The 25,125-nt window shown below is 40.1% G+C and overlaps 3 protein-coding genes across 6 annotated transcripts; 1 reads left to right on the plus strand and 2 right to left on the minus strand.

The window, feature by feature from the left end:
• The first annotated feature begins 1,728 nt into the window (after positions 1 to 1,728).
• On the plus strand, positions 1,729 to 5,430 carry LOC113036414 (adenine phosphoribosyltransferase). Its single transcript, XM_026192753.1, has 5 exons — positions 1,729 to 1,900; positions 2,048 to 2,141; positions 2,384 to 2,530; positions 3,975 to 4,070; positions 5,001 to 5,430. Exons 1-5 carry the CDS (start codon positions 1,778 to 1,780, stop codon positions 5,141 to 5,143), a joined length of 603 nt encoding a protein of 200 aa, XP_026048538.1. The 5' UTR covers positions 1,729 to 1,777; the 3' UTR covers positions 5,144 to 5,430.
• Positions 5,431 to 5,508: 78 nt separating this feature from the next.
• Positions 5,509 to 14,001, minus strand: rab34a (RAB34, member RAS oncogene family a). Of its 4 annotated transcripts, none has more exons than XM_026192751.1 (12): positions 13,897 to 13,960; positions 11,565 to 11,806; positions 9,864 to 9,960; positions 9,693 to 9,784; positions 9,538 to 9,603; positions 8,504 to 8,605; positions 8,354 to 8,418; positions 8,195 to 8,246; positions 8,022 to 8,103; positions 7,580 to 7,670; positions 6,113 to 6,220; positions 5,509 to 6,042 (listed from the first exon to the last, which is right to left on the minus strand). In XM_026192751.1, exons 3-12 carry the CDS (start codon positions 9,936 to 9,938, stop codon positions 5,975 to 5,977), a joined length of 801 nt encoding a protein of 266 aa, XP_026048536.1. In that variant the 5' UTR covers positions 9,939 to 9,960; positions 11,565 to 11,806; positions 13,897 to 13,960; the 3' UTR covers positions 5,509 to 5,974. The 4 variants fall into 4 exon arrangements, with proteins under 4 accessions (XP_026048536.1, XP_026048534.1, XP_026048535.1 ...); XM_026192749.1 differs by having other exon boundaries at positions 9,538 to 9,606; XM_026192750.1 differs by lacking the exon at positions 11,565 to 11,806 and having other exon boundaries at positions 9,538 to 9,606; positions 13,897 to 14,001.
• A 1,182-nt stretch (positions 14,002 to 15,183) lies between these two features.
• On the minus strand, positions 15,184 to 23,973 carry tlcd1 (TLC domain containing 1). The gene is made up of 4 exons (XM_026193311.1): positions 23,108 to 23,973; positions 22,127 to 22,209; positions 19,701 to 19,783; positions 15,184 to 18,359 (listed from the first exon to the last, which is right to left on the minus strand). The coding sequence occupies exons 1-4, from the start codon at positions 23,311 to 23,313 to the stop codon at positions 17,961 to 17,963; spliced, it is 771 nt and encodes a 256-aa protein (XP_026049096.1). The 5' UTR covers positions 23,314 to 23,973; the 3' UTR covers positions 15,184 to 17,960.
• Between the last annotated feature and the right edge of the window lie 1,152 nt (positions 23,974 to 25,125).

Raw genomic sequence — 25,125 nt, forward strand, 5'->3', positions numbered from 1 at the left:
AGAAAAATTTCATGACTTAAAACTTTTACCCCTTAAACGTTTTTTCCTTACACAGCCCAGGATTGGATTTGGGAGCCTAACAGTAAATCTTGGCAAGACAGCCAGCAAGTACTAGATGGCTGAATTGCATCATTAAATTACCATTGACCTTGAAAGCAAATGAAATTTATTCAGGTGCATTAGCAGACAGCCTTCAGATGCTAAAATCAATGTATTCTACCTGTCCAGCACCAAATGGCAGACAGACAGAAAGTCATAGTAGCTGGTGAAAATACAGTAAGCAGAGCATTTAGCACTAACATGGAGCTAAATGAATAAATCCATGATCATTACGACAGAGTTCAGTGTGAGATCTGGTTCTGATCATATCAACATATTTCTCACTAGAAATATGGGGGCGGCTGTTGTAAAGACCCACCTTTTAGCACATCCCAGCACACCCACTCACTTCACCAGATGCACCTTGTTTAGTTCTCTCACCTTTGATTGGGTGTGGTGCTTGTCCTTAATTGCACTCACCTGTCACACGTTATATAAGGACTGCATTCACTTTCAGCTCACTCTTTCTTCACTCCCACACGGGGGGCAGCAGAAGTGAGGTTCTGGTTGGGGTTTTGATTTTGAGAATAAAAGGAGAACCCTGTGAATGATTGATGACTGCTTATTCTCATTCTAATCGGATGAGCCCATGATGATGACTACTTAAACCCTGAGCCTTCCTTCCTTCATAACACCTTTATATCTGAACACATTCATGGTGTCAGAAATAAAGCATGTAATCATTGCAGAGCAACATTTACTACACAGCCATGTGCTTCAAGATGCACACAAACCAGACTGTGGGAAAGTGCAGTTACTGCTGAAAGACAGTTCATCGCTCATTCTTGAGCTCAGCTTGAACTTGAAATTTCAGATATGCGTTTATTTAATAACAGTAAGAAGCTTCCCAGTCTGAAAACTGGAACTATCCTGTGAATACAGCGAGCTCCAGGGTCGTGTTTCTCCTGCAGTGAGCGTGATCTCAACCTGAGCTTATTTAGACACTGATTCCTCTAAAGACATCAGCTCTGAGCGGTATTTGCAATAACAGCCTGAGGCATTCATGAGGCAGGGATTTTTATAGGATGTGTATTCAGTTATGGTCAGGTGACTGGAGTGTTTAGTGCAGAGACTGAACATATTCAAAAAACAAAACGGTGACAATTGCTCTGTTTCGTCACATGCGAAGTTCAGACTGACTCATTAAAAAATAGTTTGTTTTAAATTATGCATTTATGGTTGGAAGGGCAGATAGATGATCTGTTAAAGGACTGCACCTTTCTGTTCACATCCTCAAAGACACTGATACAACGTCATCTTAAATGTTTTGTTGTTCTTACTTTTAGGTTTGATTTGACTTCATTTAACCACAGTACAAAAATCAAATAAAAGTAAACTCAAGCAGGCTAAACACTGGTGTGAGTCTTTAATGGTCCCAAAGTACTAAAAGAAAATACAAAGAAAGAGGAAAAATAAGTGTTTATTTTGTGACTTATACCTCATATAAGGCTTTGTTTGATGAGGCTAAGACTGTTTAATGAATGACTGGTAAACTTTGAACAAGAAATCTGGTGCAAACTGCAGAGAGAAACTGTAACTTAGTTCAGTATAATTAACAGCCAGCTCCCACCCATTATTCACCCCCCCTGGAACCTGATACAGAAGACTCTCATTCACAGTTCAGTCCGTTCACCCCTGTTTGTGCCTCTTGTCAGTGCAGTCAAGAGCTGTTCTCCAAATGGATGTGTTTGCAGTTCCAGGCGACAGGCATAAAGGATGGTACCTTTCTTTAATGGCTCCAAACACAAAAGGTCCAGAGTTCGCCTGGCTGGACCCATCCAGACTTTACTGCAACTCCCAGGTATGCCGAGAGAAAAGAAATGTTGCTAAAACTATTCGCTGAGCATGACAAACCTCACCTCTAACTGCACAAATACACATGCAGTCTCTCTTATCATGTGCACATTCGTCATTTTATGCTTTTTTTCCCTCTTTGCACTCGATCCAGGCTCTTGCAGACTGTGCCAAAGACCTTCTCAGTCCTTTCCAAAGTGACAACATTGACTTGGTTGCTGGCATGGATGCGATGGGATTCATTCTTGGTAAGAAAGCAAAGAACTTCACGTTTAGAGGTAAAATACAGGGCGAGTTCAGAGAAACTAAAGAGTAATTTTTTATTTTAAGACGTTGTCAGTGTGTACATTACGTAGGTCAGGAAACCTGACCCTTCAGGCAAAGATACTAAATTTAGAAAAACTCTGCCTCTAACACATGGCATGGCAATGTGAAGCTTCTTTTCTCGCTCTGTGGGTGTGAATGAATGTTACTGATGTTGTCTTTTCAGGGGCTTCTGTTGCCACCGCTCTTGGAAAAGGTTTCCTGGCTGTTCGCAAAGCAGGTCACCTATGTGTCCCCACCCAAGGCCAAAGCTACACAGACTACACAGGCAGGGAAAAGACTATGGAAGTAAGACTGGATGTGCTAAGACCAGGTTAATATTTCTTTTTACCCTTAAACCCTGTTATATAATTTACTGAGAAAGATGTTTGGGCAGTTTGTGGATGAGAAGGTTGATAAATGACTGATTTCAGCTCTTACATTTCTAAAAATATGACAAAATCATTTAATTATTTATTTTGTCAAAGCCCAGTCTTTCTTTCTCCAAACTCCCCTGTCTTTCTTCTAGCACAGCACCATCTGTTGTCAGCTGAAGCAACTGATATTGAACAAATACCAGCTGTCATAACAAAGATGAATGCAGAAAACTATAAAACTGGTGTAAAGGCCTTTGTCCAGAGAGACGTAGAAAAAGTGATCAGATGAGTTATCCTTCACAATATTCTCAACGACAGGGCGAACGTGTGTAACGAGCACGCAGAGAATAGCACAGGCCTGAATGTTTGTTTCATTGTAAATCAATGAAAATATGCCCTAAATCAGGGGTGTCCAACTCCAGGCCTCAAGGGCCGGTGTCCTGCAGGTTTTAGACCTCACCCTGGGTCAACACACCTGAATGAAATGATTAGTTCATTACCAGGCTTCTGGAGAACTTCAAGACATGCTGAAGAGGTAATTTTGCCATTTCAATCAGCAGTGTTGGATCATGGACACATCTCAAACCTGCAGGAGGCTTGGAGTTCTCCACCCCTACCCTAAATCATCGCATGATTAAACATTTCCTGACAGGAATGATGTCTGGCAGGATGACACAATGACAGATCATTGAACAGCTAAAAACGATGTGAGCCACATGCGATGGCCTTCACATATTACAGACGGAAGATTCTGGATAATGTGTCAGAATTCATCATAACACTGAATGAGGGAAAAGCTTCATTAAAACTGCCAAGAAACACTGAAGCTGTTCAAGTAGCTCAACACCTGACTAAGATGCTTTATTTCCTGTAGAGGAATGTCTTCTGAAGGTCCTGCCTGGGTCACTGCACCATCTCCTGGTGCAATCTGGTATTGCATAACATGCGTAGGCCAGTTTAGGACATGAAACCACAGATGTTGGTTCTTCAGAATCTGTTGACAGCCTGGATTCATTTTTGAACATCAATTTGCAATACGTACATTTAAAGAAGAATCAAGTCTCACAAATTCCTACAATTTCTACTTTCTACATCCTCTCCAGCACAAACACAGTCTGGTGTGACTGTGTATAAACAGGTGAATGGAAATCCACAACGTTAGGGAAATGAGTATTCTCTTAATCTGAGATTTGAAAACAAAATACTAGAAGCCCCTAGAACAACATTAATGGGAAACTTATGCATTAAAATATAACTGTTTATTGTCAGCATTTGTTTTTGTTTCTTTCAAAAACACAAGATGTACCATTTTCTTTTAATACTTGTCCTCGTAAACAAAAAGAGTTAAAGAAGAAAGACTGAAGGAGACATTAACAGTCGACATGTGTGTCCCCGCCGCAGGTTCGAGGGTGTTGTTAGTGGACCAGTGGATAGAGACTGGAGGCACAATGAAGGCTGCCATTCAGCTGGTAGAGAAACTGGGAGCCACAGTTGTAGGTTTGTCAGTCAATAAGTTAACAGTTACAGTGCTGTGCAAAAGTCTTGAATTACCCTTCTTTATATTTTATTAGGAAAATGTAAAAAAAGATGCAAAAATTCATTGGAATGTGGAAATCAAGGATAAAAGGCAAAAACTGAGTTTCTTCTAAATCCTTAAAGTAGTCTTCAGGAATAGTTTTCTAGGGTTTTTGATGAACATTTAAGTTCTTCTGTGGATGTTGGCTGCATTTTGCTCTGTTCTCTGTCAATACGACCCCACATTATGGAAATAATCGACCATAACTGTGTTTTTCTAACTAGGTATGCTTTTACTGCGCTGTTTTGTCAACAAAAAAAAAAGAAGAAAAATGAAGCCAGATCCGTCTTCCACAGGGCATTAGCCACTGATATTCAGTCCAATCCTTGTATAATTTGGCATTCTTCAGCCTTTTCACTCAATTTCCCATCCTCAAGAATAGTTTCTTCCACTGAGACCATTTCTGATGAGGCTTCAGTAAACAGGAGATGTATCTGAAGGGCCAGATGCATCTCAAGTCCTGCATCAGATCTTTGTTGGATTTGTCTGTTTCTTAAGGACATAGGACTTGAGGACACTTTCAGATACTGCTTATCTACTTTAAAATGTTTTTAAATCAACCACTTTTTCTTTTGTGCCCTACTTTTCCAGTAGGGCAAGATATGCTAACTTTTCAGCAAATAGCTCTTTGGCAATCACCGTGTTGGTGCAAAAGCAAAGCAGCCAAAGAAAAACTTTGAAAGATTTCCAGAAAGGCCTGGAGAACTACTGACTGGTTTAAAAACAGAGGTCAGTGCGCTTGGAAGCAAAACATAAAGAAGCAAGGGGTTGTTCAAGACTTTTGCAAAGTAATGTATTATATAATAACCGAATGACTCCCAACACTTGATTGTAAACATCTCACTCTGCAGGCGTCGCAGCTGTGGCTATCGAGAACACCGAAGGAGGAAGGTGGATTAAGGAAAACTACAAATTCTCTCACTGCATACCCGAAGAGCTGCAGAGCCAAATTGATGGAAAATACCTCGACTCCTTCAAAAGCTTCAACAACTGAACAAGTTAACGTGATTCCTTAAAGGTTCAGCAAAGAAGGCAAAGCACAGAAATTTTATAATAAATGTATAGATATATTTTTTAAGAAATACAGTGAGCTCATAGAATAGCTGGCTTTTTTTTTTTAGATTTATTCTATTTTAAATAACCGAAACAATTTCTATTCTATTGTTTAATGTCCTAACAACATGTAAAGCTCACCATGGGAAAATGAAAAATATGAAAACCACATTAGTTTTGATACTGACCATAAAAGTCTGTGATAAATTTGATTGTAAACAGAAAGAATATACCTTTCAAGTATCTTCATTACAAATATGGCTCCCAGTCTTTGGTCTGGGACCTCAGCGTGCGATGGATAAACGGAGAAGATGATGAACAAGATATAAAAACAAGAACAAATTTTCTTTTTAGCCTCTAACAAATATAACTGGTCACTTTAATGCAATGAAAAAAAAAGAAGAGCCAAAAAAACAAATTCAACACGAGCAGAATATGACTGTTAAAATAAACTACAGCAGCAACAAGATTTAAGATTGAATTGAAGCCCTAAGTGAAACGAGACTCTTTCTGGCAGGACGGGAACATTTTGTGTGTAATTCCTGTGTCACTCCACAAGAATCTGCACACACATCCCGTGGAGGAAAAAGCTTTCTAGGCCAGGAAAAACTGAAATTAAAACATGTCAGGAAGGGAAACATCTGAATCCCTCCTCCCTCCCCGACCACAGAAATCCTTCCCGCTGAGCTGGACGGCAGCCGTGGTCATTTTCCACTCAGAAAACTCCTCGCTTTCAGTCCGTACCATCGATTTTAACCTCCTGCTCCCATCCTTACTGACAGCAGTTGGACTGTTTCTTCTTCGATGCAGCGTACAGATTGTTAGAATTGCTGTTAATCCCTGAAAGCAAAGCTTAGTTTTAAAGCGTGCGACAACTACTTTTGTGATTTGGGATTGTCTGGATACTCACTGACAACATCTCCGATTTGCCTTGACCCGCTTTTCTCCAGCTCAGCAAGAACGTTGGTCTCAAACGCTAATGATGCAACCCGAAAGAAAAACTCTCTCACGTTTTCCCCTGCAGCAGATACAGAGAGCATCTGTCAGGGTCTGTGTGAAAACTACTGCTGGGGGACTTTATATTTAAACAGACTTAAGGAGAAGCACTGGAGGTCTATAAAGAAACTAAAGCTAGCTCAATAGGCTTTGGACAAGTAAATCTTTTTATTTTTTTCTGTAGTTTTGTCTCTGTGCATCGTAGGATTTAAATCAAACAATCAAAATGACAGTCAAATGCAGAGCTTTAGCTTTTATTTAGGTGGTTTTAAAAACTATGCATCAACTGTCCATGAATGACAGTGAACCTATACAAAGCTGCTGGTTTTCAGAGAATCAAAAGCTACCTGACAAACCAACATGACTTTGAATACAGGGATTGTTTTTCCTTTGCAGTCTATGACTGAAAGCATAGATCTCATTCTTCCAGGCTTTTACTGCCGCCCTCTGTTGGTGCTCATTTCAGGGTCTCTGCCTTCAGATCAGGCGATGGACTCCTGGTACTGAAGGACATACCACTCAGAAACTCATGGTTTGCTTCTGCAGTATGCTTTGGCTCATTATCCAATTGCACTGAGGTGTTTGGGTGAATCTGAGCACAGAGTAAAGCCCTGTACACTTCAGAATTCATCCTGCAACTTCTATCAGCAGCCACGTCATCATACGTGCACATGCCGTAACACTGCCTCTGTATCTGATGGATGAAGTGGCACACTTCAAATCATGAGCTGTTTCTGTTTCTCCATACCTGTCTCTTATCATCATTCTGGTACAAGTTTATCTTGATTTCAGCTGTCTGAAGATTATTTTTCAGAGCTCTGCAGGCTGTTTTGGATGTTTTCTGGCAAAATCTAATCTGGACTTCTTGTTCTTGAGAGTAATCAGTGGGTTCCATCTTGAAATGAACCCACACTCCTCGAGTGTTCTTGACCTGGTTAGATGTTGTCAAGTTGTTTTTCATAAACAAGGACAAAGTTTGAAAGCATCTACTTTCGTTGTCTTCTGTGGATTTTCAGGCCTTCTAGTGATGCTGAGCTTTCCAGTGCATTCGACTTGGCCACTGCTAAAGCTTTTGTTCTCTCTGAATATTTTCTGGTAATAAACAGCAACAAACACATTTTTTTAATCTTTCTAGATTACAGTAGCTGTTATTCAAGCAGTGTAATACAGACTTAGGTGCAAATTTGGTAACTCTGGAACTGAACACTTTGCATTTACTACCAAAATATTTTCATGTAAACAATCGACTGCAGCGTCTTTCCCTGAGGAACAGTGTAAACAAAAACCAAAAGCTATTCTGGCTGAAGCTATAGAAATATTTTTCATCTCTAACACCTTTTGGAGGCAACCGCTTTACTTGTATTAAAATCCAAACGCTCACCTGTCAGCGATGAAACCGCCCAATACTCAGCTTGGATCTCGTTTGCTAGTTTGAGGGCATCTTGTTCAATCTGGGAATATTGAGCAGGTGACTGTGAGACAAACCAGAGCATACAACACATTAGCAATAAGAAAACAAACACAACTGTTTATTTTATTGTATCATGTTTACTGACTAACTCATAAAAACAATGTCTTCCTAGCAACCGAGCTAGCTTAAGTACGGCTGTTTAAATACATAATGTCTTAGAAACGTTCCTGTGTGTGATTTCCACCTCGGTCACAACCACTTTAGGGTGTAGTAAAGGAGGAGAAACATTCCTGAGGTTCGAGCTTGGATATGCTTTGTGCTCCTGGCACCTATCCAAGCATTCACATTTGACTCCAGTATATACAACAGAAATGTCCGCAGGCACGTCCACTTTAAACAGTAAAAGACGTACGCTGAGGTCCTTCTTGGTGCCCACGAGGAACAGCTGAACAGCGGTGGGGTCATTCTCTTTCAAAGCGTCTTCGAGCCACTGCCTTTAGATGGAAAAAGACTGCATTAAATCCACCAGCTGGGACAACAATGAGATAAAGGCACACAAATGTTATTCTTATATTATATATTTACCTTACATGGCCCAGAGAGGCAATATCATTTACATCAAACACGATTATAACAACTGGAAGAGAAGAAGAGATCATTTTACTGCGTTAGCAGCTGGGAAAGCGACTGATATTTTATTCCTTGGAAACAGTGTTTTAAACGGAGAGACTGATGGAAACTTACCCTGGGCTCCTCTGTAGTATGTAGAAGCAATGCACTTGAACCTCTCTTGGCCTGCGGTGTCCCACCTTTAACACACAGAGAGCGGCTGACGAGCATAATCAGAGTGACTTTTTTTGTATTAATGCATTACATTTTCCGGATCAGACTTACAGCTGCAGGCTGAAAGGAACACCCAGCACCTCGAAGCGCTCCATCTCAAAGTCAACACCGATTGTTGCTTTGTAGTTCTTGTCAAAGGTATCCTTGCAAAACCTTAAAAAAAAAAAAATCTATTGCAAATATATGCACTTATGGTCGGCAGCAGACTACATCATTTGGACAGGTGACCAACTCTGACAGGGGGGCATTCAAGAAAAAACACAGAAAATTGCTATGCTTATTTACACCCATACATGCACAGAGAAATTTAGCACAAAGTGCAAAAAGATCTGTGTTAGATTGCAGAGGCAAAGGAGCTTAGCAATTTTCAGTAGGTTCACGCTTCGAAACTAGCTGCACACGCTGATAAATGGCCTGTTTTTAGTTTCAAAGAGACATGAGGGGTCCTTTATAAAGTCTGACCAAAGTTGTGGGGGCACATTGAGTTTACTGGGTGGGCCTGGATCCCCAGGTCCCGATCATAAAACCGACACTGCCTGCATTTGTTAATAAAACAAAGTATCTAATGTATGATCATGGCAGACGCATAAAGGAACTTATTACAGAAAAATAAACTACAAGTGACAAAACGTGACACGGTTGTACTGCAATTTAAAACGTTACAGTCTCAAACTGTGTACTTCCATACATGTGGTAGATGTTGTACTGCATGCAGCGAGGCTCTCTAAGTGGTCCAAAACTTGTGTTTTCCTCATGCGCAGAAGTGACGGGACCACAAACCATCAAAGATTATCATCTTTCCTAACAAGCATTATTTTTGGTGTTGTGGTCACAAACACAGCCATTACAAAGCATAAGTACAGTAAAGCATATCAGGGCTGGAAATAGATGCCCCATTTTTATGTTTTCTACCTTTTTTTCATGCTTTTAACAACTGCTTCATACTTTTTTGATTACCGTGAAACCTAAAGCAATTGTAACACAGGTTAAGTATTGTGCTTCCTTGAACTCCCTCTGAGTTATTCATTTCCCCAAATTCCCTCTCGCCTTGCAGTCACATATGAAGCGAGTGTGTCTTAGTTTACCTATTAATCAGGCAGGTTTTCCCCACAGCCAGATCCCCCACCACGATGACCTTGGATATTTTAAATCTGCTGAGAAGAATAAGAGAAGCAGCAGCAAGTAAATAAGAGCCACATAAAGCAGATCGCATACAGCAGCTTCACACTGCGGCACTCACCCCACAGTGCCGGTCCGCTGCTCCTGACACGCAGTCTTTACTTTATTGTTGAAATCATTTTTAGTGTGGATGGCTGCCTCTTTTCGGAAACACTGAAGAGAGGAGGGCGGGATCGTGAAGATGTGAACTTTTCTAGAAAGATAAGCAGGCAACTGGGGTCACTGATTTTACCTGAGGGAGCTGAGCGATGACTCGGTCCCGTCGAACAGGAGGAAGGACGCTCATGGCTGAAATGCGGACGGACATGAGGCCTCAAGGAAAACAGCAGCTGGACAGAAAGACAGTCTGCTGTTTATCTTTAAAGCCACCCAAGTTAAACGAAAAATCTACCGAGACAGAAACGGGTTTAGTTGACCGAGTATACAAGGCAAATTCTAACCAGCATTAAAGTCAATATTTGGCATAAGCGCCTTTATTTTTCAACAATCTGAACTCTCTTAGGGAAGTTTTCTTGTCAATGCTTTAAGTAGTCTTTAGGGATAGTTCTCTAGGCTTCTTGAAGCATTCAAGGCTTTTCTTTGGGTGCTGGCTGCCTTTCACTCTGTTCTTTTGTCAACATGAACCCACACTGCTTCAGTAATGTTGAGATCCAGGCTCTCGAGAGGTGAAGCCATGATCTATAGTGTTCCATTGTGCGTTTCAAGATGTTACTACATTGTGGATGAATCTCTGTTGCTGTGTTAGTATTTCCATCAGCTTTAATATGATCGCCAACACCACTGGCTTGTCACCGATTTTCAGTTCAGTTCTTTTTGACAGCCACCTTTCCACTGAGACTATTTCTTTAGTGAACCACAGATCTCTCTCAGGTATTGATATTTTTATTTTTTAAGGAGGTGACTTTCAGATTCGGTTCATCTGCCGTAAATGTCTTACTTCTACTTCTGTTGTGCTCTACGTAGATTTTCTTAAGCACACACGGCACACCATCCTGAGATATGCAACTTTTCAGCTAATAGTTCTTTAAGAATCACCTGGTTGGTGCAAGGCTGCTATTTTTTGTCTGTCAAGCTGTGTTATTTTTGATAACTTTCATAGATTCAGCTAACAAAGTGGCAACAAATAATCCTAATAACAAAGGGCTAAAAAGGTTTCTGTTATGTGTACACTCGTTCATCCCTCGATTTAGGTGCCTTTTTGTGCTTGAATGATTCATAGGTCAGCGTAGAGTGACTTAAACACAAATATATTCCCGTGAAATTAAAGGACTGGACTGAAATTGGGTGAAAAAGCTTAAGAAAGACCACTTAAAAAGAACAAAAGTCACCTTGGAAGAAAAATATAAAGAAAATCAAAGGTGGCTCGAGTCTTTAGCACAAACTGTAGTTAACTAAAACTATTATGCTGATTATTATTAGAAATCCCCAATTTATTGTCTGTTGACCACGTCTGCACCGAAGTTCGGATAAGAAGGTAATAAAAACAAGTGCTTAATTAGCCGTAGCTTTCTGAATGTGGGATACATCAGCTCACGCAGTTTTTCCTCTAACTTCTTTCAGGTTTGTTTGTTTTCGTTTCCCAGGCTACCAGGACATAGACAGTACCACAATTAGCCAGCCTCTTTAAAATGTTATTTTCCTAGAAATAGACGCGACCATGTAGACAACAGCAACAGTTTGTAAAACCAGACAACTGTGATCGGCCCTGATCCCCTCAGTGCGTGGATCACATTTAATCCTATTGTTCATCAGAGCTTCACGAAAAGAGGAAGAACGCTGTTTTTATATAGTCTAACATATAGCGGAAACCTGAAGACTGGGCATCAAGTTGAAGGAGGAGCGCTGAAGTTACCCCCGAAGAAGAAAAACCGCAGGAGTTACTCAGAGTTAACTCCTGAAAAGCAGCAGCGGGTTTGGAGATGTTACGGGATACCTCAGAGTCTCCGTATGGTCCGCTCGGTCCTCTTTCCTCCTCTGTTCTGCTTGTATTCGTCCTCTAACAAAGACGCTCTTCACTGTAAATCAATTCAGCTCCATTGTTAACTATGAATGTGTGTGAAGATGAAACGGATGAGCGGAAGTTGTGGGGATCGGCAGACTGGCACCGCTGCAGCTGCTGACTCAGGTCCCTGGATTTAGTTTTTCCTCCCACATTTTTCCCTGCTCGCCCCCCTGCTGGAGGAAAGAGGAATGATCGGATATAAGGGGCTCTGTCACTTACATTGTTAACTTTGCTTGTTTGTTTTTCTTTGTTACACTTATGTGATTTTTTTTTTTACTATAATAGAAACCATGTTTAAAGGTCACAATGCGGGAAATCCTTCTGCATGCACAACAACAGCCCAAAAACAAAAACTACTGTACATATCTTCTATTTCCATTTTATAATACCACCCACTTTCACCTAATTCCACGTAACTCGAGTATTGCTTACTTTTAATGTCTTCGTTTTTTCCCCACAGAGGAAAAAAACTATAACTTCCTGTCCTTCAATACTGACTCTTCTGCTACAGAGGGCGCCATAACACTCTTTTGAATATCTGTCTAGTTGTAAGCGCAATAAATAGTAGTTAAATTTCTAACAGACATAAATCACTTGCTTGCGTTATTATATTATGTCACATATAGCAGTGCAGGCCTACATACATACACAAACTTGCACATACTAGATTTGTCTTTACGATGCAGCGACGTGTCTTATTAAAATATGAGGCAGGGATGAAAAAGTTATTGCTGATGTTTTTATGTATTTTTGTGTGTCTAATATCCTTGTTGATATTGGCAAATAGGCAGCATTTGTATGGAAAGGTTATACAGAAAATAAACAAACGCCTAATATCATAAGTAGTATCCTTATGATTCTCCATCATTGTACTCACTGTTTTCTATATTCAATCCAGTCTTTTTTGATCTCTAGAAATATACTTACATAACTTTTATGTCATTTTTTTCTACTTTCCTCTTGGTTATATCTTTCTTGAATTTTTTTAAAATCTCAATCATAATTTTTACCTGGATAAATTAAGGATAATGTAATAGTCCCTTAGCCAAAAATTAATTGCAATTCCAGCTTGTGATAAAAAATTATCTTCCTGGCACAAAATCGTTTCATATCATTCATAAGATTTATGTTTGACAGATTCTAAGCTAACAATCGTTTTACAACAGTTTACATACCAGAAATCATTTTTTAAAATGTCAGCAAACTTTCAGTTAGTAAACAGATGACTTTTACAGGCAGGTTAGTTACTGTCAAATGGGTTCATTTTAATGAGTCATGCATTATTTCCAGCAACAGCAATGATATGTTTGCTCAGTAATAATAATAAAAAAGACATCCCATTGCTCGCTTACACTATCAACACATCCCTTTATTCTTCTCATCCCTATGATCATAGTACACATGTAAATAAAGCTCCGGTTGCAGTGCTCAACATGTTTTTATTTTGTTTTACTTTTTGGTTTCATGTAATGTTTTCAAACAGTTCAACACATATCAGTAAACACAAAAATTGATTCTGTGCAGGTTGGCACACAAACTATGTGCTGTGTGCTAAAAGCATTAATGTGGTCCCCTCTCAGAATGGAGAAACATGACAAGATAATATTTTTCTGAGGTAAGCATTGTTCAGCAAGTGAAATTTGATAAACTGGAATGTAATATCTTGATTCATTCATTCAAATCAGAGACTGGATCTATATCTTGATCTATCTATATCTATATCTTTGTATAAGGTATTCAAAACTTTTTTTTGTTATTTAAAGGTTAGATGTGGAGAAACCTGTGGACTGGCTGTGGTGTTTAGGTCAACGCTAGGTCGCATAAAGGGAAGCAGACATTGATTTATTTTTAAAACGATGACACTGATTAGATTCATTCACCGAATTGTACCTTTTATAGCTTTATTATTTCTGGAAGTTAGAAATCAGCCTAGAGCTCATGTAACATCTGCTTCTATCCTGTCATACTCCGTTTCCCTCATCCATAATGAGCAACAGCACGGGTCAGCTGAACACATCCTACACAAAGAAAAATCTTCTGGAGGTCACAAAACAATTATTTGACATATTTCTATGTGATTCTGTTCCTCACTCTGCCGGCCACACCCCTTGACAGGTCACCTAGACAACCACGTACACACATACTACAACACTAGAAACCACCAAGTATCCCACAACACGTAAGCTTCACCTGGAAAAGCCCAGACTGGCACTGTAATACCGAACAATGTGTTTGTTAAATGTGTATCATATTTGAGCCTCACCCCCTTCCTCATTCAGAGTGCACCCTCGATTCCTTTCCTCCGGTGTTAGTCCCGCCCACCGGGAGATGCAAGCGGAGGAACCGAGGAAGAGACACATCAGCCAATAGTCAAATGTGCTTTAGATGCTTTCTAAAAATGGGAGACGTGAACCGGAAGTATCTGTGTGTCAGCTGGTGGAATTCTCTAAATTTTAAGGAAAGGCGCTTCAATGCTTCCTTTATTATCTTCTTTGACATCGGATGCACTGGACGATCGTTTTTTGTTGTTGTTGTTGTTTTAGGAAATGAGATTACCCGATCACGTCCCATAATCACAGCAACATGCCACCCGACAGCGTGATTAACACTGCGTTTTCAATCGCTTCAAGCTTTGTTAAACCCACAGGTGAATGCAGATGTGAGATTTGCTTCTCATCATGTTGTCGCAGGAAGAATCCATATATTAAAAATCTTAATGAATAAATGAACGGAGATTATGACCCATAACAAAATGATACAAGTAAATTCATGCAGTTTGTGTTAATTATGTTCACTGCTACAGTGCACCCTTTAGGATCATTTATTTATAGAGGAGTTATAGCAGGTCCAGGTGAAGGAGCACATATGAGTTAAGTGATCTTAGGTGTGAATGTCAGTATATATCCAGTCTTTGTGTGTTAGCCCTGCAAAAGTCTAGCAATCTGGGTGGACCCTGCCTCTTGCCCTATGACTGCTGGAGTTAGGTTCCAGGTTCCCGTGACCCTGAATTTGACCGCAGTCAAGGAGAGGAGACCAAGCAACAGGCATTTATAAAGCATGTCAATCAAATATGACACGTGACACAACTACTGCTTGTTTTATCATCTCAGACCTGTGTTATTTTTAAATAAATTCACTGCATAACACAGTGGGACAATCACACAGATAAAAATTGGGAAAGGAGGAAAGCTTCACAAAGATAAATGAAAACATGAAATAAAAAGGGGCAAGGGCAGTTTGTGTATCAAAGCTGTGTGCAAAGCCTCAATAAGGGCATAAAAACAGAATCTAGTTTTCTCACAAAAATCCCTTTTGATGAAGGTAAAAACACTTCTGCAAAGAATATACCTGTGCATCCTTTGTTATTTATAGGTCGTCTGGCAAGCGTCTCACCCAGACATGATTTAGGAAGTGAGACATCCGTCAACAAAGATCATTTTCCAGGTCACAGCCGGGACGGAGGAGACGAGGAGGCACAAATCAGAGAAAGCCTTTAAACTCACACTGACTGTTCATCAATAAAAGACAAAATGACACGTCATCACCTCTGTGATTTTAAATACAATCTTTATTTTCATGGTATCACTCAACAATCCAAAATACACAGTTCCTAAAAAAAAGACAGTTGTTGCTTAAATACAAGATATATTTTACATTATTGTGTTCAGGGTCGCATGGATTTTCTGTATGCTTGTCTCTATATTACGCACCACTCTGCGGCATATCTATACTTCCTTATTCACAAAGGCACGGAGGCAAAGGCACTGTAGCACAGCTCAGACACTCTGTCCAGGTCTGTTTGGACTTTCTTGGCATCAGTTGAAATAGAAAATGAAATGTACTTATTGTTAGGTTTTCAAATGTCACTGCACTTATGATTCATGGCATGGTTTTAGTCCACTAATGGTCAACAACTATGGACACTTCTTTTATAATATATCAAAAGGGAATGCACACCGAAGGACATTATGTACAAAGTGCTATACATATATATATACAGTTTAGGAACAAAGAGGAAGAGAGAACACATCTTCTGTTTCAAGGTCTTTAAAAGAACTTTTCTGTAAAAGTATTATTTTGAAAACAAGCAACAAGATACATCTGACTGGGATTGTGCTGCTGCCTGCTCTCCATGGAGGCTTTCCCAGTTTCCAAAGAGCTACTGTTAGATGGCAGGAAGATCCAGCTCCACTTGAGTCAAATACAAACAGATTTAATATGACAACCACAAGAGTACCATAAATTATCCCACATTATTGTGTATTACACTTCAGTTTGACAACACTGTGTATTATGCACCCGTCTTTTGACAGTCCAGCATCTCTTCAGCCACAAATGGCTTCATAAAGACAAAGGGAGAGGTCCACTCTATTTACACATATAATTAAAATGAATGCTAAAATTCAAAGTCCAAGATCAGAAATTTCCTAATAGCAAGAGGAAAGCTGATCATGATTTTCCCGACGTAAAAAAAACCTGCTACCCATGCAAATGTTAAACATGTAGCAACACAGAGCAAGGTTGTTAGCAACTGTAAAATACAATTTCCAGTTTTTTTATTTTTCTGATAAACTACGCATTTGTCAATGGACATTCTTATGAAAAAAATCAACAACACTCTTCTGGTGTTTTACTTTCTGCAAGGGTGGGCACACAAGAATCTGTTTTTAATTTAGTGACATTTAGTGTATTTAGTCATCAGAGGGTTTACATGATGTGGCATAGACATCCATCTGCCCTCCAAGTGGCTATGACCACATGGACTTCACTGCAAAGGCAAGGGCATCTCCTTGCTATGCATCCCCCAAGCAGGTGTGATAAAACTCCTCGTCCATGGTCCCTACAGCTGTGCATGTCCAAAACAAATACCATCATTTACTGTCTTAGTAATATCAGGTCTTACTAAGACAGAAAATGTTTGTTAAAATATGAATTAATGTATGAATTCTATAACAGCAAAGACAGTGATTTAAGTATATCTAACAGGAATAAATAATATTTTTAAAAACCTCATTTTGGAGCAGTCTGTAAACCTTTTAAATATTTTTACCCAGTTTGACTGTTGAATTCATACATAATGTTTGAAATTAAAGTTAATTTAAATAATGCATAAAAAATATGTCCTTAAATAAGTCCCTGGAAACATTTCAAGGCTGCAAAGCTGTGAGATAACAAGAAGGACATTGTAATGACCTAAAAGTCAAACTTTTGCTTGAAATATTAAAGATCTGCATCATGCAAGTGATTGCTCTGAGTTTCATGAAAAGGTTGCAATTACTCTTATATCTGTAAGCTAATAATTATAAATCTAGTTAATACTGACTGGCTAAACTAACTATAACCTACTGACAAGTAGATTTGTTTGTTTAACCCAGGGGTCTCAAACTTGCGGCCCAGGGGACCACTTGCGGCCCACGTCACCCCTACTTGCGGCCCGTGTATTGACATGAAGAAATACAATGCAACTTGGCCCTTGAAGTTTGGTTTGTTTGGTTTTTTTGTACAACTTGAATACTAAAGTGGCCCTCCGATGAGATGACAGTGCCAGCAGGGGCCCACACCTCATTTAAGTTTGAGACCCCTGGTTTAACCTGTATGAAATTCCAAGTGTGAAAACATTATTTCTAATCTTAATACAAATCAAAGCTAACTGCTGTTAGATGAAGTTTCATATCTGCTTGACAGCTTTTATCAAAGTTTTTGATTAAAAATATAGTACTCAAAATCTTAGACCTGACATGATGCTTAACTTTAACATTTAAGCAATGGTTTAACACTTTTTGAAAAATTAATTTAACCCCCACTAACATCTGGAAACTATCTGGGCTACCATACGTAGCATACATAAAGAGGAGAAAATACTGGCAAATTAAATATTTTTGCTCAAATTCAACAACTGTTAAAAAACAAGAACAAAAAAGCAACTATTTGTTAATTTACATGAGTACTTTTTTGTTTGTTTGTTGGACAGAGCCAGGCTAACCGTTTCCCTCCTGGTTCCACGCTAGGCTAAGCTAACCAGCTGCTTGCCGTAGCTTCATATTTATTGTACTGGTATGAAAACGCTGGTTTTATGGTTTATTCTAACCAGACTCTTGGTAGATAAACCACTAAGGGTCTTTTAAAAAAACCTCAATTTATTCTGTAAAAGTTATGATACAAAAAGACATTTTAAATACGCTAATAGTGGTAACATCCCTAGGGTTTGGACTTTTTGTGGCAGTATGTTCTTTGGCAGAGAGACACGATAAGGAAACCTGCCGTCATGAGAAACGCTGTCAGTAACAAAATGACAAAACTATAAAAGACCCGTAAACCTTTCCCCTGTCAATCACTAATAAACTTTTTGGTGTTGTTGTTATGCATCCCATTCTGTCCTGCACAGCTCCGTGGGAAGAAGTCTGCACGGAGCAAGCGGTAGAAATAAATTAGGATCATAATATTCATCACCATCATAGAAACAAGAAAGTATCCACCGTGGTCCAGCCAGGAGTAGTTGTGGATAATAAACCAAGTGAGGTAGAACTGGGTGGTGAGGCGAAACATAACGTAGGTGAACAGGTTGGTGAGCTTGTTGACGTAGTACAAGGTGGAAGACTGAGCACTCGCCAGCTTCAGCATCAGCCTCAGATGCAGGGTGACGCTGTTGACCTCCACAAAGAGGGCGATTACAGCGCCGGCTACATAGAGCTGAGTGTACAGGGCATACAGGAAACACCAAATCACCTGAGGACGAGACAGACATAGAGGGTGGTGCAGGTGTTTGTACTAATAGCTAATCTCTTGTGGATTGTGATCTCATTGTTTGCTTTTCTTTGCAGCTCAATTGCTTTTATTGTTTGCTTTGGGACTTTGTCAGTGTATGTCCAGATTCAATCTAAGAATATGTACTATACTCAGTGGAAAACCATGATTTTTCCAACATTAAAAGTAATCGCCGGGTAATATTAAAGGATTTAAAGCAGTAGATAATTTAACAGCTATAATAATCCTTTGTTCAGAGTACATTATAAACAAACCTTACACTTTGGTAGGTAAAACTGAGTTAGACCACTTTTGCCTACAGAACTGCCTTAATTCTTGATGGCATAGATTCAACAAAGTGCTGGAAACATTCCTTAGAGGTTTTGGTTGATATTGACCTGACAGCGTCACACAGTTGCAGATTTGTCAGCTGCATATACATGATGAGAATCTCCCATTGCACCACATTCCAAAGCTGCTCAATTGGATTGAGATTTGGTGACTATGGAGGTCGCTTGAGTAAAGTGAACTCATTATTGTCTTCAATAAACAAATTTGAGATTATTTGAGCTTTGTGATATGTCTTGTTATCCCACTGGAAGCAGCCATCAGAGCACAGGAACAGTGTGGTCATAAAAGGACTGATATGGTCAGTAGCAAAATTCTGCTAAGCTGTTGTGTTAAAATTAAGCTTAGCTGGTACCAAGGGGCCCAAACTGTGCCAAGAAACTATCTCTCATGCCATTACACCACCAGCTGGCTGAGCTGTTGCTATTTTTTCATAACCTCATTTTGACCCTATCATCCAAATGTTGCAGCAGAAATCCAGGCAACATTTTTCAAATCTTCTGTTGTCTACTTTCGGTGAACCTGTGCAAATTATAGTCTTATTTTCTTGTTCTTAGCTTCATCCGGTGTGGTCTTCTGCTGATGTAGCCCATCTGCTTCAAGGTTCAATGTGTTGTGATCTCGGATATGCTCTTCTGCATACCTTGGTTGTACCAAGTGTTTCTTTGAGCAACTATTGCCTTCCTATCATATCAAAGCAGTCTGGCCATGCTCTTAATCTCTAACATCAACATGACATTTTCTCCCAGAGAACTGCCACTCATTGGATATTCTCTCTTTTTTGGGTCATTCTCTATAAAACCTTAGAATATCTGGGAAAACCCAGTAATTCAAGAGTATGCAGGTTACCCTGACACTACCTTCTTTTTAATGGCTGGCTGGATTTAACATTATGACTTAAATTTTTGTCTAAACCAGAGAACAAAACCTCGATCAAGTTAAGAACTCATAACAGTCAGAGGCATATTGTCTTACCAGTGCATGATGGAGTAAAAATTCCCACGATCCTTTTGCATGTCCCGAGAGGATGATATCAGTTGCATCATGCACAAAGTAGCCTGTAAGGAAAAAGAAAAATTCTAAGATTTTGTCTGTGTTTTACTGCTCACTGTAACAAAAGCTTTCCTGAAAATGTTTCCCTGGTGTATTTTGCATATGGGGTGTTTAATTTGCAATAGGGTAATTTTGTTAAAGTCTAGCACCAACCAAAAATGAGAAAAACATGACTGACCCCTGTATTGAAATGATTTTGTACCAGTTCCATAGTTAGAAGAAGAGCACTTAAAGGTGTTTACATGTGAGGTCACAGCAGTTGTTTCTTATACTGATCTCATGGTCACTAGACACCTTTGGGTATATGATAGTATATTTTCAATGGTAGCTGTCATTACATGCGAAGCTTATCAGTTTACTGCAATTCAATACAGTTTCCACCAGCATGTTTCATATACAAAGACTTCTATCATGTCAAAGAATGCAAACCAGTAGGTTAAAACTGCCGACTGAAAAAGAAAGTAAAGATGTCAGGCTTTCATGTGTAAAGATAAGTAAGTAAGTAAGGATCATCTGCCTCAGCCTGTTCCCTGTAAAACACTCCCTTCTATCTGGCAGGCTTTTCACTGCATCGAGAAAATAAGCCGCAGAACACTCAGTAATAATAATAGTTAGTTACAGCCCTCACTGTAGTGAAACTGTCGCTGACCAACCGCATAAAGTGTGAGAGTCACATTCTCCTTCACTTCAATAAATCTCTGCAGCCGTCCGAAGGCAGCGGGACACATTATGCACGACTGTCTGCTGTGGTTGCCTTCATTAAATTATGTGCTGATCACAGCAGTCTGCTACAGAGCAGCAGCATACACGTCTACACAGCAGACTAGTTGATTAAGTATTTTCCCTGCTATGCAGGAGATGGCAGATCAATGTGTGTTGTGACCTCTCTCACACAGTCCTGTGCAGGTTTTTCACCTTTTTATGTCTTAGCTTTTAAATGCATTTAGACTGTAAAGCAGAGGGCACGCTATCTTCCCAAGAAGCAAAGCCGCATCATCATCATCATAATTCCAGCCCCTTATTTCTGAGGCATAGAGATACCTACCATATTTGGATGAGAAATAATTGAAAATCCACAAAGTGACTCAGTTCTCCATTAACCATAACTGACACACAAGTGATTATGAAACCATGTATCCAATCATAAAAAGATAACACAAGAATGAGCATAATCATTATTCCTGCTATGAAGATCTTTTACAACATGAAGTAAACAACAGTTTAGCAAACTAATATTTTAGTTACTTGACAATTGCATCAGTCTTCTTTTAGCACATAAATATTGAAAGAATACGTCAGTAATCGCTTAATCTGTTAGATAAAGCTCCCATTTAATTCTTACATCATGCACTAAAAGATAAATTTCTCAGATGCTAGTTTTAAGAATATTTGAGGCCACAAAGCCGGGTTTCCCTTCCATCCATTTACGGTCATCTAGACACAGCAACACTAAGTGCTGAATTAGTGTTGAGCTAATCTGACAGCAGAGTTAAACGTTTCTCGCCATCATCATTTTTAGAAGTTGCCAGCTAAACAGTTCAGTTATTAAACTGTGTCGACCTCATTCAGCTGGAGGTTTTCTAGTGACTAAGGGTCCCTTTGTACTATAGTATGACTGGCACTCTGCAGCTACGGAGACGCACAACAAGTCCCTCTGTTAAAGAAAATGACCTCCAGTATCTGGTGTGACTGGCCTCAGGGGCACTTATAGCTGTTTGCAGTAGTTACGGTAAATCTTTACAGATTTGTGTCTTCGTAGTAATGCAGAGACACATTGTTTAAACTACACACAGCAGAGCTCGACCTGATCGACGAGTTCTTGGGGGGACTATCTTTGGTGTCCATGGTGATTGAGGGGAGCCGCCCATTTAACTGGAAAGATTCCCTTCTGGGAAAAAGGTGAGAAGTATCTGTTGGCTGCTTCTCTAATGACAGGCAAAGCGGAATTTTACGTGCCCAAAATAATTGCAGTTTGATCAAGTAATGGAAGAAGAATTTTTCATCAGTCAACATCTCTCCCACATTTCTCTCAAACATTAAACTGGAGCTGCAATCGACATAAAACTAATGTACTACTAAAAATGTATTTTACTGGTTTCAGTTTCTCAGACATGAGGGTTTTTTTTCTTTTGGACCTTTAGACAGTTAGATATAATAACATATATAATATGACGGTTTTTATAACTTTTAACAGGAAAAATGATTCATCATCAGATTCCATGACAAAAGTAGCCCTATATAACTATACTTTCCCAGTATACAACTACTGGGATGCATAACTATGAAGAAATATATGTCAATTTTGCAGTACCCTTAGCTTTTTTTTAATCCATTATGTGTTTACTGACCTGTGGAGACGCAGACAAGCAGGTAGGATAGAGGGGTGTGGTACGAGTGGATGTCGCTCAGCGTCTCTGGCCAAACCACCACACTGGAGAAGGATACATGTTATGGATAGATGGTTCTGAATTTGCCTCACTCAGACATACATGGGCTCACTCCTGGAGAGAAAAGCCTGACTAAGCAGAGACATTAACATCAGCTGTTATTGAGGGTTTTTTATTTCATGTTCTACCATTTTAATCTCTAGCTCCTCTCTGTTATTCTTTACCATTCTTTGAAGTTTGCCATAAGGGGAACACCTTTAAAAGCAAAGGTTCCTCTGTTCCCCCTCCTTGAATAAACAAGCCACGAAAGAATAACTGTTAATAAATGGCTGGTAGACCTTATCTGATATGTAAAGCAGTTTGCTAAACCCCTTACTTTGAATTGGAAAATGTGTTTTTTCACCCACTTAAGCAGTCAAGTGACTGCAAATTCAAATGGTCACATGTTTAGCAAACTGAATGGAGCTGACAGCTTCAAAGTTTGACCTTGATCCCATTTCTTAATGTTAAAAGATGAGTCATGAGCTCAGACCCGCCCAACATAACTCTTTTTCAAAATGCTTTCACAAGAACGGTTAAGCCAGCAGGTTTTTCCAGTTGATATATCAGCAGTCTGTTGCTTCATTGGGTCTGCCTGCCGGTTGAGGCTGAAACGATTCCTTTCCTTACAAACCTCTGAGTTGTGCATGAATGATACAAACAGCAATAAGAGCTGTATGTGTCTGTTTCATACTGTACAGTGGCAATTCCCTCCCCACTTGAAAATGCCATTCTCTCCCCCATCCCTCACCCTGTGTGAATATGCCCTTCTCATCCTGGCTGCCACAGGCTGTCACTGTTGCGCACACACCCCTACACATGACACATCATGTGCATTGTCAATAGACAATGGTGTCCCAGTGTGGATGGACAGGCAGATGTGTGCGTTGGAAGGACACTTACCAGGTCAGGGCCCAAATCCCAGTCAGCACTGAGTGCACCATAGAGACGGAGAGGTTCTTCCACTTCCAGGAGCGGAAGGCATCCTGCTTTACCACCTTGGGCACGGGCAGCCTTTGGAGCAGCTGGTGGGCCAACCTGAAAATCAAAGAGCACACCAGTACTGACGGGCCTGGGTGACTCTTGAGCACAGGAAGCAGGGCCTCCATACTCTCCTTCCCACCCCGCTGTCTCTTGGCGCCTGCTCTTAATGAGCTCCCTCCCTTCGTCCTCCTGACGTTTTTTGTTTTGTTTTTTTACGCCCCTGTCAGCGTCTCCTCGGCCCCAGTGATGAGCGAATATATGCGTTAAGAGATGGGAGCGTTGTCCAGGCCAGGGAAAAGAGACGCAGCTGCTGCTGCAGGAGATGATCCTAAGCTTCTTTTTCTTTTTTCCCCCCAAATCTCTGCAGAGCTGATTTCCAACTGATGCTGCAGCCTTTTTTTTTTCGTTTCACGTTTTCAGCGTGTCGAGCCTGAAGAGGTGGGCTTGGAGGGGATTCCGGTTACAGCTCATTCCAATGCGACGGTGTTTGTCTTCACGCTGCGCCTCGTAACGTTATGTCCCGCCGCTCTCACCCCGCCTGTCTGTGGATCACGAAGGGGGAGTGGTGGAGAGGGAGAGCGGGGTGGGTGGTGCCGTCGCTGCTGCGCCCTTAAAACCAGAGAAACGAAAGACCAGAGGCTGCGATTAGATTTCACAAGAAGAACGGTAGCACTGATCCACCGCGGTCACAGATCCTGCTAAAATGTGGATTTGTGCTCGTGCTGTCGAAAACAAAAATAAGCATAGGAATGTTTGGCACATAGACACGCAGGAGGCGCCGCTCCTTCGTGCGTAAATAACGCGCTGCGCGTAAAAGCGTTTAATTTGTGAATGAGTGTGTTGGGTACAAAGCTGCAAATAAAGCTGAAAAACCCAATCTGTTGGCTACATATCAATATTACCAATAATTATCTAATCGCAATTCTAGCAAAATCCAAGCACAATATTAAAATAGTCCCTTATATGAGAGCTTATTACATCATTGTCGTTTTTATATTCACAGTGGTTTCATTGAAGAGTGCGCATTTCTCTTTACTGATAACACCATGAACAGTTGTTAGTAATATTATTACCGGCTGTGTTCAGCCGCAGCTGTCAAATTAACGTAAATATGTCCAAACAACGACTTAAAAATAAGCTTTAGCGTTTTCAGAGTGTGTAGCTCCATCTTTAGAAAAAAAAATACAGCCAGGCGCTAGCATGAAAACACACCAGGAGATGGAGACAAAACCTTACACGATGACCTCACATCGCAACCAACAATTATGTGTCACTCAGTTTTTTATAAGACCACCAGGGGGTACCTTACTCTCTAAACTCTACCCTGGAGAAGGGCCGTTGAGACATCCTGAAAAATTCGTCTTTAATAATCTGCATTAATAAAATTATTCCAAAACGGCACATGCCTTTCTGGTAAATAAAAGCCATGTCTGGATGCATCTGAATCCACGAAATTCTTTTTTTACCTTTTGAAAGCAAACTTCAAATGTGAAAGAGGAACAATACAATTAATCTGCTTATACCCAGAGGACAAAGCTCCCTGTAACCAGACACCCTGGAGTTAAAGAGAGAGAGAAATGTAATTTAACACCACTGTTTGTGTTTCCTGGTCCCCTCCCTGTAGTTTTCTTTTTTTTTTTTTTTTGTTCTTTTGCAGTGTGAGATGCTGGAATCCTTTTTGCTCTCATAGTTTTTTTAGGCACAGGAACCTGTAATTCCTCACAGCTTAAGGTTTCCAGAAAAAATACTTCAGCCTGCAGATGCAGAAGCCCCTGGTTTCATACAAGAGAAGCTGCTGCTGCTCTTTTGCTATTTAGGTCTTGAGAAGGTCTCCCAATATCATGTGATCTGTTTTAGATGAGAATCTTTCTGTCTGGCTCAGAGTGAACCATATTGATCTTGATTTTCTTTCTCCTGACGGCTGTTGAGAAACAGCT

Source organism: Astatotilapia calliptera, chromosome 14, assembly GCF_900246225.1.
Source record: "Astatotilapia calliptera chromosome 14, fAstCal1.2, whole genome shotgun sequence".
Classification (NCBI taxonomy): Eukaryota; Metazoa; Chordata; class Actinopteri; order Cichliformes; family Cichlidae; genus Astatotilapia; species Astatotilapia calliptera.